General features: G+C 39.4%; 1 protein-coding gene across 1 annotated transcript in view; it reads left to right on the plus strand.

Annotated features, from left to right (window-relative positions):
- Positions 1–16,433, plus strand: part of SI (sucrase-isomaltase) — a 51,529-nt gene that overhangs the window by 9,981 nt on the left and 25,115 nt on the right. Inside the window, exons 7-22 of the mRNA XM_040613819.1 lie at positions 754–853; positions 1,450–1,562; positions 2,366–2,491; positions 3,316–3,447; positions 3,627–3,746; positions 4,958–5,071; positions 7,530–7,614; positions 8,190–8,307; positions 8,717–8,888; positions 9,560–9,676; positions 10,235–10,389; positions 11,015–11,099; positions 12,386–12,442; positions 12,880–13,004; positions 13,397–13,485; positions 16,244–16,293. Of these exons, the coding sequence (XP_040469753.1) occupies positions 754–853; positions 1,450–1,562; positions 2,366–2,491; positions 3,316–3,447; positions 3,627–3,746; positions 4,958–5,071; positions 7,530–7,614; positions 8,190–8,307; positions 8,717–8,888; positions 9,560–9,676; positions 10,235–10,389; positions 11,015–11,099; positions 12,386–12,442; positions 12,880–13,004; positions 13,397–13,485; positions 16,244–16,293 (1,758 nt within the window). The remainder of the gene's footprint in view (positions 1–753; positions 854–1,449; positions 1,563–2,365; positions 2,492–3,315; positions 3,448–3,626; positions 3,747–4,957; positions 5,072–7,529; positions 7,615–8,189; positions 8,308–8,716; positions 8,889–9,559; positions 9,677–10,234; positions 10,390–11,014; positions 11,100–12,385; positions 12,443–12,879; positions 13,005–13,396; positions 13,486–16,243; positions 16,294–16,433) is intronic.

Below are 16,433 nucleotides of genomic sequence, written 5' to 3' on the forward strand. Positions count from 1 at the left end.
GGGTGAGATCACGATATGTAATTAACTATTAATTTTGATTTTGTATCACTTACTCTGAGACACCTTCTCACTGTCTTCTTTATTAGTTCTTACCTAAATGGCTCAATTGAGTGTAGACTCATTAAGCAAAATCAACACTGAAAAGAATCTAATTAGTTTTATTTTAGATTGCTCAAGTTTTGTTTCTTGTTAATTTGTTCTGAATTTTGTTTTGCAGGGGAAGAAGCACAACTATTACAGCAGTTGTTAAAATTTCTAAGCCTTTTGTTGCTAATAATAATGGAAGAAAACACTAGAAAGGAAATAAAAAAGAAGCAAGGCATTCCGTTATTTCCATAGATTAGACATAAGTATGATTACCTTCCAGGGTTAATAGAAATACAGTTTAGATGCAAAACCTAACCTATGGTGAAAGGTGACGAAGGCACCTTTAAAATTCTCTTCTTTGCTTGCTGTGCATACGTATTACCCAGAAACAGTAGCGTAATATATGTGGACTTGCCTGGAGATCCGTCATACCTGCTTGCTTATTTATCTCTATATTTGGAGAAACTTTTGTTTTAATGGAAAATAAAGGAGAAGGATGCCAGGAAAGAGAAAAGAGAACTGTAGGAAGGTGTTAGGATTTTTATTTTGGTTGTTTGCTATATTTTGAGAAGTTTCAAGTTCTACCTGTGATGTATTTTGAAACATCCCAGAACGGATGCTGTTGTTAGAATTTACTCAGCTGACTTATTCTTTTTGTCCTTGAAGGAAATGCATAACTTATATGGAGTTCAAACTTTCTTCTTGTGCTTGGAAGACAGCTCAGGAGCCTCCTTTGGTGTTTTCCTAATGAACAGTAATGCCATGGGTAAGAAAGCTTTCTCTGCAGCTCTGACCGTTGTAGTTAAATACCTTTTTAGATGATCTGTGGAATTGGGATCAAAACTGTAGTGTTCAGCATACATGACGTAAGCAGCAAGTAGCACACAGTTAACACGAAGACTGTGTTGTAAACTCATGGATCAGAAACCTCTCTGAAGCCTGTGCAGCTCTTTGCAGATGTGCAGGACACTGGAATCAGAGCTTAAATTTGGAGTGAGCAATACTTGAAAGTACATGCCCTTTAGTCTCTTTAGATAAGCCTGCATACATGTATACGTTACAGAGCTCTACACATCTCTTGAAGATGGAAAAATGTACTAAAAATTTGAAGATAAAAGGTTGAGCCACTGGATTTCTTTTGATTCTTTTCCCTAGCATGTAAAGGAATGGAAATATGGACAGTTATAAGTGTCATCTGAATACATTTCCCCTTTGTAAGTTCAACTAATGGTTTTGGGCTCCTGAAGTATTTTTGTTTTGTGTTTTTTTATAAGTAAAACTTATAATCATCAATTAGAATATTTCAGTTACTTTAGACTTAGCTGTTATTCAAAATTGGCTTTGTGCACTCTTGTCTGTCAGAGTTTGCAGTGCAGCCCATTCCAGCAGTGACCTACAGAACCATTGGTGGGATCCTTGATTTCTATATCTTCTTGGGGAACACTCCAGAGCAAGTAGTCCAGGAGTATGTGAAGGTACCTTCAGCTAGAGACGTGATGTGTTGAACAGACTTTTTAAAGTGCTTGGGATTTATTGGTGATCCCCAGCCCCTCCCCGCCCCCTCCCCCTCCCCCTTATACAACAGGAAGCCTTCACTATGTTACCTATTAACTGAAAATATGGCTCAATATATATTTAACTAAGAATAACTGTTAGTATGTCCCTAATGTGACTGCTGTCATTAGTAATAGGTAGCTGGGGTTAAGGTGGGGTGTAGATATTTTTAGCTGCCCTGTTACAGGCAGCTGAAACTTAAGTACTACTTGTACTAGCTATGCTGGAGCAGAGACCATGCAGTAGCTCAAGCCTTGAGTCTGTAGCTGCTAAATTCTTCAGTCTGTATGGCTTGACTGATGTGCAGCAGACACTGGAGCTAGAGATGTTCTACATGTAATAACTTGTTTGCTGGGGCTCTCTTGTTATAAGGACAAATTCCTCTTCCCATGGCAGTATTATAGGCTAGACAATGTGCTTACAGGTATGTCATGATTTTAAGGTCATAAGATATTGCTGATATCTTTTGTACTTCTTGAGATCCACTTACGTTTCAGTGACATTTTAAAGAATGGGCAGTGTTCCAAAATATTTGTATTTCTTAAAATAAACAGACAAAAGCCATAGAAAAATACATCATTTGGGAATGATCTGCTCATTTCACATACTCAATCTTAGCATATATTATTCAAATAGATTTGAGGAGTAGGGATCTAGGAACGGGCGCCAAGGTGACACACAGCATGCACTGATGATGTATGGGATTTTTGCTCTCAACTTGCAGCTTGTGGGACTGCCAGCATTGCCATCCTACTGGAGCCTGGGCTTCCAGCTCAGCCGCTTCGGTTACGGGTCTCTGGATGAGGTGAAGCGAGTTGTGGAGAGGAACAGGGCGATTGGGCTCCCTTATGTAAGTATGGGGTCTGAGGAGGAAAAAGCAACGCTGTGAAGGAGGAATGACCAGGAGATCCTGAACATTGTGTTCTGCAACTGGATCATTTCAAGTCAATTTAAATTAGCAAATTTCCAATATATAGGCTTCTGGTGTCAAAGGTTTTTGTGCATTTTAACAGTAGACCCATTATCAGAATGTGGGACGTGGTGGGACTTAATTACAGTAAGTTTTATTTGAGCACTTTGATATTTCTTCAGTTATACTTTTCATCTGTATTGATTTATCTTCTCATATTACCTAATCTGTGAAATAGTTTTTTTTTTAATTGTCTCGTGAAAATTTAGGGAACTATATGTTACTCTTATTTGACATCCAAAGGTAAAGTATAATAAACTTTAAAAATTAGATTTCAGATTAGATTAGCCTGATGGTTTGGTTCAAATAGAATAAAAATACTGTAATGGTAAACCAAGAGTTGAGTAGGATTTAAGGGGATAGATGTTGAAGTCAGGCAATTGCAATGAAATAGCCACGCATCCAGGGGTTATTTGAAAGGATGCCAATATACACATTAATTTAAATCATGTTAATGTTAAATGCAGCTCTTTATAGGACAAAAGACATGTCAGTACCATTAATTAGGGCTGTAAGTACGTGATGAGGTGCACATTGTTTGCAAGTGCTCCTGACAGCATACTTTCTGCCAGGCTGCCGTAAAGTCCCAGCAGTACATTCACTACAAGATAAACGGGAATTGTCAGCAGAAGTTGTATGGAACTAATATACAAAATCTTTACATATCACTTCTAATTTTAAAGTTGAACTCACTTCTCTTTCAGGATGCTCAGATCACTGATATTGACTATATGGAGGAAAAGAAAGATTTTACATATGACAAAGTGAAGTTTCAAGATCTCCCTTATTTTGCATCTTATATGCATGACTATGGACAAAAATATATTATCATATTGGTAAGCATTTCACTATTTCTTTTTCCCTTGTAAATACTATCATTATAACTATTGATTATTATACTCTGCTTATTCTACATAATTATTACATTTATTGCCTAACATTCTAGTGGCCTCTAATAATTGATGGAGTGTATCCTGGTTTCTTATTCTTTGTTTTCTAATTTATTTTTTTTTAGGATCCTGCTATTAGCATAAAAAATCTAGTGGACGGTAGTTCATATGAAAGCTATGTCAGAGGAGAGAGTAAAAAAGTCTGGGTTAATGAATCGAATGGAGTAACAGCATTACTTGGGGAGGTAATTGCATTTTTATGCATTTGAACTTGATCTGTTGTCACTATTACGGTTTACTTTAGGTCAGAGAGCTCCTCTTGAAGTGTAATTTTCTAAATTTCTTCTTTCAGTAAAATTCCCTGCCAGTGAGAACTAAGTTTATAAGGACACACTAAAGATATGATACTTCTCAACCTTTCTTGATTATTTTATTTTTTAGCATTTTTTTTACGTTAAACAAAAAGGAAAACTCAGGTAGTTTGAAGGGTCAAGGGACAATTCATCAGCCAGCTCCTATTTATTTTCAGTAGTGACTGAAAAGCCAGTTCCCACATTATCCTTTTAATTTATAATTTTAAATTCTGTTGAGAATTTTTTCTGGTGTGTATGGTTTCTTGTATGACTTAAAAGTAACTGAAAACCTCAAAGTTAAGAAACTCATATTCTTCCTGCTTTCTTTCTGCATGCAAGCTATTGTCACTTTAGCAGTTTGTTGTTCAAAAGTCTTCATCGGAGCTCTGTATGGAGACTGGCCATGATGGCTAACGATGGGGTCCTGCTGGACAACAGGCTGAACAGGAGTCAGCAGTTTGCCACTGCAGCAACAAAGGCAAATCAGACTCTGGGCTTCACCCACGGTGGCATTACTAGCAACGATGGTGATGTGATCATCCCACTCTACTCAATCCTTTTCAGGCTGCACCTGAGAGTATGTCCAGTTCTGGCCCCAGTAATTCAAAAAACATGCAGACAGACTGGAGATGATCCAAAGGAGTGTCATGAAGATGATCAAAGGGGTGGAGAACCTGCTTTACTAGGAAAGACTGGAATTGGGTCTTTCTTCCCTAGAGAAGGGAAGGCTCAGGGGTTACTTCATCACAGTGTTCCAGTCCTTGAAAATCAGCTACAGAGAGAGCAAAGGCTGTCTCTTCACAAGGAGCCCCATGGGGAATAGGAGGGATAACGGGTGCAAGTTGCACCAGAAATTTTTCACACTGAGAACAACTGATCACTGGAACAACCTCCCCAGGGACATGGTAGAGTCCCCATTACTGGAGGTTTTCAACTTGCAATTGGACAGGATACTAATGATCTCATCCCAGTTCCCTTTGCCAAGAAAGGTGGGACCAGATGATCTTTCAATGTCCCTTCCAACCTGGTCTGTTCTATGATTCTATAAACTCTTATTAATATCATTAAACGTTAAATTAATTATTTCCCTTTTCATATTTCAGGTGTGGCCAGGGGAAACTGTGTTCCCAGACTTCACCAACCCAGACTGCACTAGCTGGTGGGTGGAAGAATGCAAACTGTTTTATAGCATAGTGCCATACGATGGGATCTGGATTGTAAGTAATTCAGAACTTTCATTTTTATTTTTATTTTTAAAAATAGACAAGCATTGATGTTTATAAAATTCAATTTGCATTGAATTTGAAAGGGATGTTTACTATTACGAACCTGAAATCAGTGCAGTATGTGTATGTCTTCTGGTGTTGAATTTGCAATTCAAATTTTAATTTTAAATTTTAATTTGAATCATTAATCATGGCATTTAAATGATCAGTGTGCTGGTTTTTGAATCTTCAGTGACACTTTAAAATGCTTCAATTGATGAACCATTGCTAACGGCAAATGCTAGCACACTCCTGTACTCAGAATGGTAATATTTGCAGACCTGCATACCTGCTCAGTGAATGTGTGCTAAACAGGCTCTGAATATAGTGTAAAATATATATTTATGAGCTCCAAGTAGCTCATGGATTTTCTGGTTAGTGAATCTCCAGTTGCTGTTCCGGATAAGGATTTGGAAAAACTAGGCTCTCTAGACAGGTTCTCCCACAAAAGGGCTAAAATACAGTCTTGCAAAGCAGATTTCACATACAATTCATGGGAATCAGATGAAATTAAGAACCATTTTGGCTGACCAGATTAGTTTTTTTAAGGAATATACTGTAATGAAGCTTCTTAAAGAAGGTGTCTGAAGGAAATCTGTACTTAAACTCCTCAATCCCTGTCTCAGTGCCTTCTTCCCTTTATTCTTTTTGTCATTTTCCTACTTCCTTTTATTTAAAAATAAATAAATATTTTCAAAGAAGACAAGAATCTACTGAATATTTTGCCAAGCATTTTAAAAAGCTGTAACCATTTTAAATTAATCTTTGTGGCAAAATACAGTCCTTCAGCTGCTGTGTGTGTGGTGGGTTGACCCTGGCTGGACACGTGTGCCCACCAGAGCTGCTCTGTCGGTCCCCTCCTCAGCTGGGCAGGGCAGAGGAAATATAACGAAGGGCTCATGGGCTGGGATGAGGACAGGGAGCTCTCTCAGCAGTTACCATCACAGGCAAAATGGACTTGATTTGGGGAAAAAAAATATTTCATTTATTACCAATTAAATCAGAGTAGGGCAGTAAGAAATAAAGCAATTCGCAAAAAACCTTCCCCCCACCCCTCCCTTCTTCCGAGGCTCAACCTCACTCCTGATTTCCCTCCCTGCTAGCAGTACCAGGGATGGGGAATGGCGGTTATGGTCAGTCCATCACATACTGCCTCTGCTGCTCCTTTCTGCTGCCGCTCTGCCCTGCCCTGGCATGGGCTCCCCCCATGGGGGCACCCCTCGGGCACAGCCCGCCGCGAGGGGTCCCTTCGGGGTCCCCAGCCTGCCTCCAGCCCTGCCCCAGCAGGCACCCCCTGCCCCAGCTTGGGGCTTTCCCTGGGCTGTGGGGGGGGATCTGCTCCCCTGTGGGCTCCATGGGCCGGGGGCACAGCCTGCCCAGTCAGAGGCTTCGCCACGGGCTGGGGGGGCATCTCTGCTCTATGTCTGGAGCCTCCCCGCCTCCTCCTGCGCTGCCCCGGTGCCCGCAGGGCTGCTGCTGTCACGTACCCTCACTCCTCTCCCCCGCTGCAGTTGTACTTCAGAAGGGAGAAAACCCCCGCACGTTACCCCCATTGCGGCCGGGCTGGGCCATGGCCAGCGCTGGGCCCGGTGGCACTGGCTGGCATGGGCTCCACCAGGCACAGGGACAGCTTTACAGGCACCTTCACACCCGGCACCAAACGCTGGCCGTGCAAACCCGATACAATTTGATAAAATGAATTTTTCTCACTTATTTTTGCTGACTCTGTGTTCCATCAAGTCAAGCTACGAAGTGTTAAGACTGCACAGCACTCTTTACGGAGAGCAAGTACTTTGGGTGAAGCAAATTGGTCACTAGACTATGGTGCCTCCATGATCAATTTGCTCTCTTCTTCCATACATGCTTTTCCTGTAGCATATTCAGGGATGCACGTAGAAATACACTGACAGAATTGCCAAATAAAATATTCATGGAAGGAGGCAGCAAAGTTTAAAAGTATAATGGCTTGGAAAGTATTATAAAGGAGATGTTTAAGAATATCTAGGTATCTTGTGTATTTTGAGAGGAAGCATCAATGTACATTTCCTGGTTCAGCATTTCTCTCTAAACAAGCACTCCATACCAAAGATATTGCCTTGAGAGATGTGTGGAGTAGGTCATAGGCAGGGACAACGTATACATAAGCATCTCTTGCAGTTTCTTTCAGTGGAGGGATAAGATGTAGCTCTTGCGACATAATGTTCGCCTGCATATGGAAGTCTGTCCAACAGAGAGCTATGTTAATACAGGAATGAACCAGGTCACTATCTGAGTTATATTATTCTTGCCTAGTTGTATGGTACTAGTTCTAAGTAATTATTCATTAAAGGCTAAGAAAATAGAATGTAAGACTTTGTTAAGAAAACGTACTTGAGGAAAAAATTTTACATTCTATATCTTACCTTTTCAGGATATGAATGAAGTAGCCAACTTTGTTAAAGGCTCAAAAAATGGTTGTGCGCAGAATGACTTAAACTATCCTCCTTTCACTCCCCGTAAGTCCATTTACTTTAATTAGAAAGCAAAATATCAAAAAATGTATGAATTACTGTGCAATTGGCTACAAGGATGTAAAGTGATTTTAGTTTCATTCTTACGGGTGAGGTTTGAACATTACTATTGATAGAAAACATCAATATACTGAAGCTGTAGTTCATATAACTGGCTTTGTTCCATTTTCAAAGTATTACTTAATATTGTCCTTGCCTTAATTGTGTCTGATAATATAATGATCTTCTTTCACTATCAGTACTTTTTGAGATGTAGGCAGAGCTAAAATGGAACTCATAGTTTGTATTAAATAGTAGGTTTATGTAACCATTGCCAACATGTTCTCAGATGATGATTCACAATTGTAGAGTGTAGGTCTCAGTTGTTTGTATGGGTGGAAAAGGTCACAGACGAATCAAACCAGCAGCCAAGAATAACATTTTGTTTTTACAGTAGCAATACTGGCCTTAGTGCAAACAGAAAAGGGCTTGAATGTCATGAATGTGCATTAAAGAAAAGATTGGAAATATTCATACTGAAAATGTACCTTAAAAATTATATTTGTCTTCCTTTATTGAAGGTATTCTTGATAATCTCATGTTTTCTAAGACACTTTGTATGGATGCAGTACAGAAGTGGGGGAAACATTATGATGTCCACAATCTTTATGGATATTCCATGGCCATATCAACACAGAAGTAAGGAATGTATCCTAAAATCTTTACAAAAAGGTTTCAGAACAGTGCATGGCCTGAGTTTTGAAAAACAGCAAGAGACTTCACTTCTAAAGGGAACCAGTTCCTAGAAAACACTGTATTATATTTAAGACAATGCAGCTAAGGCAAAATCTACTAACTAAAATTGATAGTAAAAGCCACATATTGCTTTTAAAAGCTACATATTGCTTGTAAAATCTGTATGGAAGGATTATTTAACATTAATGTATTGAACTTCGCTAAAATGCACCTGCTTAACTGTAAAGGAGTTCACATATCTGGTACGAGTAATTATTGTAAATCAGTCAGTGTAAATCTGCCTTATAAAAAACCATTGATGTCCAAGTTGTCTTTTTCAATTTACATAATTCCAGTCTTATTTCCTTTCAAGAGTCATCAATACACTGTTTCCTGGAAAACGAAGCTTCCTTATTTCGCGGTCTACTTTTGCTGGATCAGGAAAGCACACAGGACACTGGCTGGGAGATAATGCAGCAACATGGGATCACATAAAGTGGGCGATACCTGGAATGCTGGACTTCAACCTCTTTGGAATTCCCTATGTATCACATTACTTTGTGACATCCTTTCAAAATATATGGTTGAACAGTAACTCCATCTCTGTGATAACAAATTATCTAATCAAATGCTATCTAGATAACCATCTTATATTTTCAACTCCAGATTAATCCCCTTTAGGAATCTGATTTAGACTTCTTTTCCCTAATCATTGATTTTGAGTTTAGGCCAGTTATTTTGATTGCTGTGTCTGTATGGTGAGATAAATATGGGTAACATATTATCTTATATATCCCAAATTACCTGTTACTTCTAGTAATTTTTAAACATTAGTGATAGATAAGAAACACTTGCTGTTTTTCTTATCTTTTCTGATTAAATAGAGACATCTGTTTATAAGGGAAATAGCCAATCTCCTTTCCATGATTTAAATTTGTATGACTCGAGCTTTTTTCCTAATGTAGGCATATTGGCATCAAACAGGAAGGTGAAGGTTTGGAATAATAGAACAATAAGCAGTGTTAGTTACTACTCAGTTTAATTTTTTGTACAACATAGCTAAATTTGAAAGAAAAGAGGTACAAATATGTTGAATGGCTCAGTCACTCTGGCTAGCAATTAAATTTGAATTAATGTATCTGAAAACGAGAAGTTTTATGTACAGATTAGAGGTGCAGCATACTGTACATCCAACACATTCTGTTTTTATTTAAAGGTTGGAGCAGATATTTGTGGTTTCTTTGACAACACCACAGAAGAACTTTGTAGAAGATGGATGCAAGTAGGAGCATTTTACCCATTCTGCAGGAATCACAACTCTAAAGATCTCATAGTAAGTTGTGCTTTCTCTTACCACATGTTTTGTTACACTACCATATTGCCTTTACTAGTATCACTAATAGTCATTACTGTCACTGACAGTTATACAGTTGACCAGTTTGAAAACAGCAGAACTTTAAGCTCTCTTTATGAAATCTTAGATCTGAGAGGTTAAGCTCCATAAGGGTTAATTCAGACTACACATTTTTGCCAACAGTTTCATCACCATTGGTTGTGCATACCACTAAGGGCAAATACTAACTGCTATGTGACCCACCAGACTGACTCCTGGCAGCCCTTTAACATGCACCTGACTGCATGCCAGGATGAAACCCAGGCTGACCCTGATGCACTCTCCTTGAAGATGGGCAAGGAAGGATGTGCAGTGCAACAGTGGTGAACCTGGAGGAGCAGGACCTCAGGTCACACCTCTGAAAGGCCAACACCACACAGATGTCCACCACTGAATTTCAGCCTCTCTGAAAATGCAGCCACTTTTCCCATGTTTGGCAGAGCGGTTTCTGCATGGTGAAAATAACAATAATTATTATTATCTGATATTTCTTTTCAGCCTCAGGATCCAGCTGTGTTTGGACCTGACTCCATCTTGGTGAAAAGCTCCAAGCATTATTTGAACATTCGCTACACTTTGCTGCCCTACCTGTATACACTCTTCTATAAAGCTCATACTCAAGGAGATACAGTTGTGCGGCCGGTTTTGCATGAGTAAGTTTAGTCATCGCCTTTGGTGAGTTTTATGAGGAACAAAAAAATCAGACACTTGAATGTTGTTAGGGGCTTTCTAAACACTGATGTAGTCTGTGGAAATGTACGTTGGAATATATAAAGACAACTTCTCAATTCATGAAATACCATTTTGGAGCAATCAGAAGAGCAATCAGAAACCATCTGTAATTTCTGCATGTACGCATATATTATTGTCAGTCACTCTTAAGAGTTGCTATGAGATGTTATTGTCAGCTAATCAAATTATTCTCCACCATCATCATATGTGTGTGTGTATATATATATATTTATGTAAGAATATATGCTTCCTTGCCTGGAAACTCTTGAATAAGCTGTGTTAAGAGCACATGCACACCTACACTTTCAGACACATGTAGAGAACGCTACCTAAACTAGTAAGACCTTACCTTCTCATCTGCAGGTTGCCTCACATTTAACAAACAAACAAAAAAAAAAAATAGGAGAGAAAAAAAAAAAAAGGGAATTTTGAGATGAGAGATGACACTCTTCAATCGTGTTTCTAGAGAACCCGTATGCTGAAATATTGGGATTGCTGGTGATGGTGTAGTACCTAAACTAACCATTTTACTGCTATATCCATCAGGTTCTACTCGGATGAAGTGACATGGAGTGTCGACAGGCAGTTCCTGTGGGGTCCTGGGCTGCTTATTTCCCCTGTACTTGACCCGGTAGGTTTGGCTGGTTGGGTACCTATCTCACAACCCTTGGGGGGGTGCAGCGACACGCTGAGACACCATTTCCAGCTCTTTTTTCTGGCAGGGAAGTGCAGCCTGAAATGCCCAGGTGACACCATTCCTGTCACTCCTTTATTGCTCTGATTAGACACCACCTTCCACTTCTGAGGCTTTGCTGTTCAGTCTTGTGACAATTCTGTTATTCCGGTTGGAGGTTATAGCTCCTCTCCTATGCATGTGTTTCCTGCTGAAATCACACACACACCCCCGACCCGCTGCTGCTTTTTTATGCTGAATGTGCTGAGGTGCAGAAGCAGGCTCTGCCATTTCCCTGCGGCTCCCAGGAAATCTGCTCTGGCCCCGTTCTTGTCAGGATGTTTCTGTCTTGACCAGACCTGTCAGCTCTATTGGCAAAGCAATTGCAGAGGGCCTTGTTAATTAGCATCAACAGAGATCTATCTCCAGTGCAAATATCTTCTGTTGATGATGTTGTTGTTAGATCCTTAGATCATATTTATTTTTGCGTGGGTTCCCCACACTACTGGCTTGTGGCTGAAGATGGATTTCTAAGAAGTTTTTGGGTTTTTCCCCCTCCTTTCATTGATTGCTTCCAGTGGGAGAGCCCACAGAATATTTTTATCAGGGTTGAAATGGAAAATCTTGCCCTTTGTGCTATTAAATCCCACTGGTATTTTCCAGTCCCCTTGGGAGTCAGGGTCATGTAGTCCGATATTGTGATTCGCTTCACCTGTGTATCATCTCTGGATTTTCTTCAGAATTGGCTTCTCTTGCTGCATTTCAGCTTGTCTGTGGTGCAACAAGAAAGCAAGTAGATCATGGCTTATTCTGTGGCAGAATCATGTAAATAATTGCTCATGCCAGCAACACATGCCATGGAGAAACACGAAACATTTGTTAAATACATCAAAAGAAAGTAAGAATCTGGAAGATGGCAGCCAGGAAAAATTTGAAAATCAAGAAGATACCTGAGGCCACGATCTGAGCCAGTGGATTTGAAGCGCTGGCTTCTGACTCTTGGCTGCGTACAACGAGCTGCCACATTGTGGAGTGGGGATTCAGTTGTCTCCCAGTAGCTTTGCAGGAATTGTGTTTGGGTTGTTCTCTTCCTTTCTGTGAGCATCCTCATGAAAACCATGAAAGAAAACAGCAAAGAGGGGGAGTATCAATTATCTTGAAAATGTGAATTTTAGTGGAAAATTCAGTTTCTTGGAACAGATTGTCTTCAAATATGGAAATTGTTTCTTTGTTCACCTTTCCAGGGTGTGGACAGAATTCAAGCATATATTCCTGATGCTGTGTGGTATGAGTATGATAAGGTATGTAAATGCATAGGATACTTTGGGGAGATTTTCTAAATGGCTCAGTGATGAACTTTCCAGCTTGCTCTGGTGACAGAGACCTAAAGTAAAGCCCACAGGAAGGAAACAGCGAGGCCAGGGGTGAAGGGTGGTGGGGTAAGTGCCTGAAGCAAGAGAGGACACAGATACGGAATAAAGCACAGGAGATGGGAAGACAGATTGAGTGGAAACTTTAACAAAGACCATATTTGAAATCAAATGAAATAGAATAATTGTAATTACGATACACAAAAGTGGTAAATTGTAATTCTAATAATTAATAATAAAATTATAAGTTACAAATCTCTTTTCCACAAATAAGTTTCCCGCATCTGTGATAATAAGTTTGATTGGTGAAAAAGGACAAAAGTGAGTAATACAACATGCCCGTTCCCTTTTACATCCCTGTCAATAAGGGGGCAAAAATCCCAATGAGAAAACAATGGACCAGTATGTTCCTGCCAGCCGACAAACTGGGACTCCACCTGAGAGGTGGCTATATTTACCCTACTCAACAACCAGCTAACACAACAGTTGCAAGGTAAGCTTCAAAAGGGGATGCTTTTATGGTGGCTTTTTTTCAAGAGCGGGCTGAGGACTTTCAGGTTCCAAATCAGTAGCAGCCCCTTGTATTTAACATTTTCACCTTGAAGAAGCCTGGGAATAACTGTGAGCCACACCTCACTTCCCCAACTGCTTACATTACAGGTTCAGTGATTAATCACAGGTTTATTTGCATAGCGTGTTGTAAATTTGCCATGTATTTTCCTCTGTTTGCATGAAAATGAAAGGCAGCCAAGGGCGCATCTAAGGCAATTCTCAGAGTATTGCAACCCTGTTGAGTGTCACGTTCTTACCATGAAGAGGAAGGCTTTAGTGGGCCTGCTTCGGTAGTTGTTATACGTGTCAGACGGAAAGTGTCTCTTTCCACAGCCGCAAGAATCCCATGGGACTGATAATTGCCCTGGATGACAACAGTGCAGCTTCTGGGGACTTGTTCTGGGATGACGGAGAATCTACAGGTGCGCAGTTACCGGTACTGAAATAAGCAGGGTTAGCAAAGCATCAATACGTGCAAGTGTTGCTCTTCCTGCCGCTCTCACGGAGCAAGAAGGCGGCTTGTACGTCAGTTGGTTTTCATCGCTTTTAGGTGGAAATCTGTAGCGATTTTAATTTAGAGTTTTTTCTTGATTAGGTTTCACTATAGCCTTAAATCTGCAAAGGTTTGGTATGTTAGTGCGCTGACTGTTCAACCGTGCTGTCAAGACTGATAAATATTCTGTTACACATACCCAGATTGGTTGCCTTGGGTGCAAGAATGCACATGGTTGGTGATTGATACCAAGAATTGTGTAGAAGAGGAATAACTAGCCCTGTTATTAACTCTCTGGGTTTATCTAAATTGCTTGCGAAAACAGTAGGAATGTTGTTAAGTCAAACATATGATATTGGAGCCAACATCTTTTTATGCCATGTGGGTTTCCACAGCATTCTGGTGCACGAGCATGTGAGTAAGCGCGTATGGGATACATTTGTCACATTGCCAACCTCGCTGTTAGCAAAGCTTCTGGAGAACTTGTTTCCCCTGGGACAGTCCCTATGATTATGCCCAGGCCTGTCAACCTCATCTCTTGCAACAAACTGGCATCGATACCAGTTTTTTCTGTCAAACAATTTATATCACACGTACCTCTTTTGCTTAGGGTAAGATTAAAGGCACTGTTCAACTGAAGCTAAAATTAACAACAAAAAAACCCCAAACCAAAACAAAAACCCAAAGCTAACAATAACAACAAAACAACCACAACACAAACCTTAATATAAGGTTAAGGTTGATCTGGCATTCTGTAAAGTTAATAATTTTGGAATACATGTATGACTAAGGAAAGCAGAGTTTGTTCTAGAGCAATGGAAAGAACCTTTCCATTATATATCCACAGATACTTTGTTTGTTTTAATCTTGAGATGAAGGAAGTTTTGAAAGATGAAGTATCTTGAACTGTGGGATTTTCTGTGAGATTTCTGAGGCTTTAGTTAGGCACCCTGTTTCCATTAAACTAAAAGTATTTGGGGAACTTTAAATCCTTTAGGCTGCTTTACTAGCCTTTGTCCTCCTTATGTGTGTTTCTAAAAGTCAGCAAGCCGTTCAAAGGGTTATTCTGAAATGATTTTTGGAAGAACTTCTACCAAATACTCAAGCTTGCATTAAAATGATTTAAGGGCTTGTATTTTGCAGGTGTTATTGTTTTATTTGCAGTGAGCCATAACGTTCAGAGCTAAGGACTTTGGTTTATGGCGTATGCCAGCTTCTATCGTTACATTTCAGGTAGACCTGATCTCTGATTCATGTCCTACCGTATCTGTAGACTGCTGTCAGTGGCCAAAGCGTCAGAGCTTTCTTCAGCTACACTGGAATAGAATGTAGGTTAGAAAACAGGAAAAACTGCAACCTTAAGAATGGACAGATAAGAATGAAGTCAGAGTGGTAATACGATTGAGGTAAAAATAAATAATGCTACCATATTTTGTAGAGGTAGAGATCCTGCTGGCAGTCATTCATGGACATATTTTATACACAAGGTGTCCAACTATGCATGCATGTTTTCAGGAGACATCTTTAGGTGTTTAGAAGATGATAGAGGTTTTCCCATGTGAATTTACCTCTGCACTGCCCATCCACAGACGGTATCTGAATTAGTGCGTTCTTACCTCTGTCTTCTAATACAACTAATCACCTCTTCTAGATACCGAAGTGTCCAGTTTCTCTGGGTTATCCTCCAGTTCCTAAAAGCTACCTTTATCCTTGGTCACAATCTATTTGTTTCACTTGGGCAGGGGCCAGGTCTCTGCCACAACTTCCACAAAAGCAAACAACTTTTGGTGTTCAAAATTGCCTCCACCTTTCCTAATTGCATAGCTACCTTGTCCTCCACACCATGCATCCAACTGTCGAACTCTCTTCTGGTCTTTGAACTACACCAAACATATCTTCCAGAAAAACTTTCAAGCCTTTACTTTTTCTAAATTTTATGGATGTTAGGGATGCTTTTAAGAAACAGAGCTGTGATTCAGCTGATTATTGCTGCCATAAATTTTGAAGGCCTTGGGTGGTTGCAATATGTATGGGTGACAGCTATATGCACTCCTTTGTCAAGGCCTAAAGTAATGAAGCTATATCATTGTACTCACTTCTGTTAAGAAACAAAACAATAAAACATCTTGTGATTTTATTTCCTGCCCAAAACGTATAGGTTGCAGTCTTTTCAGGGAAACTTTACAATTTGCTTGCAATGACAGTATTTTTCTTTTTGTACATGGGAAAAAATGTTAGATGGACTCAACTTTTGTATTTCTTCTCCCCAGATGCATGTTATTTCCTCTCTTATGGTTCTGTAGCAAAGATTATTAATATTGTTGTCATTTTTGCATGAAAAGTGCTTATTTAGGGTATTTTAAAGGATTAACTTTAAGCTATACATCTATATGTGAGTGAAGATAAGAAAGAATAACAGTAAAAATTTGCACATTTTAGAAGAGCTGATTTAAAAAAAAAAATTGAAAAAGTTGGAAAAATAGGTCTCCTGGGAGACTGGGCTATGGAAAAAACAGAAATTTCAGTTCCTCAAAGAAACATTAGTAAAAATTTGAGATGTTCAGTGAAGTCTCTGAATGCATTAATGATAATAATTAACAATTTATTGGTGCCCAGCAGTGGCATATCCTGTTTTTAATGCTGCTTCTTTCTGCACTGCAAGTGTAACTTCTTTCTTTACCTTTTAGGTACAGTTGAGAGTAAAGCCTACATTTACTACAAGTTTACAGTTTCCAATGTAAGTTTTTTATTTCTAACAATCATATTTTGATTTATTATTTTTATCAATCATATCTTCAAAAGAACATTCTTTTGTCCCTCCTTATTCTCCTAAAAGATTTGCTACGAAGCAATATATTTGACTGCAAGTCAAAGCAG

Source organism: Falco naumanni, chromosome 13 (genome assembly GCF_017639655.2).
Source record: "Falco naumanni isolate bFalNau1 chromosome 13, bFalNau1.pat, whole genome shotgun sequence".
Taxonomy (NCBI): Eukaryota; Metazoa; Chordata; class Aves; order Falconiformes; family Falconidae; genus Falco; species Falco naumanni.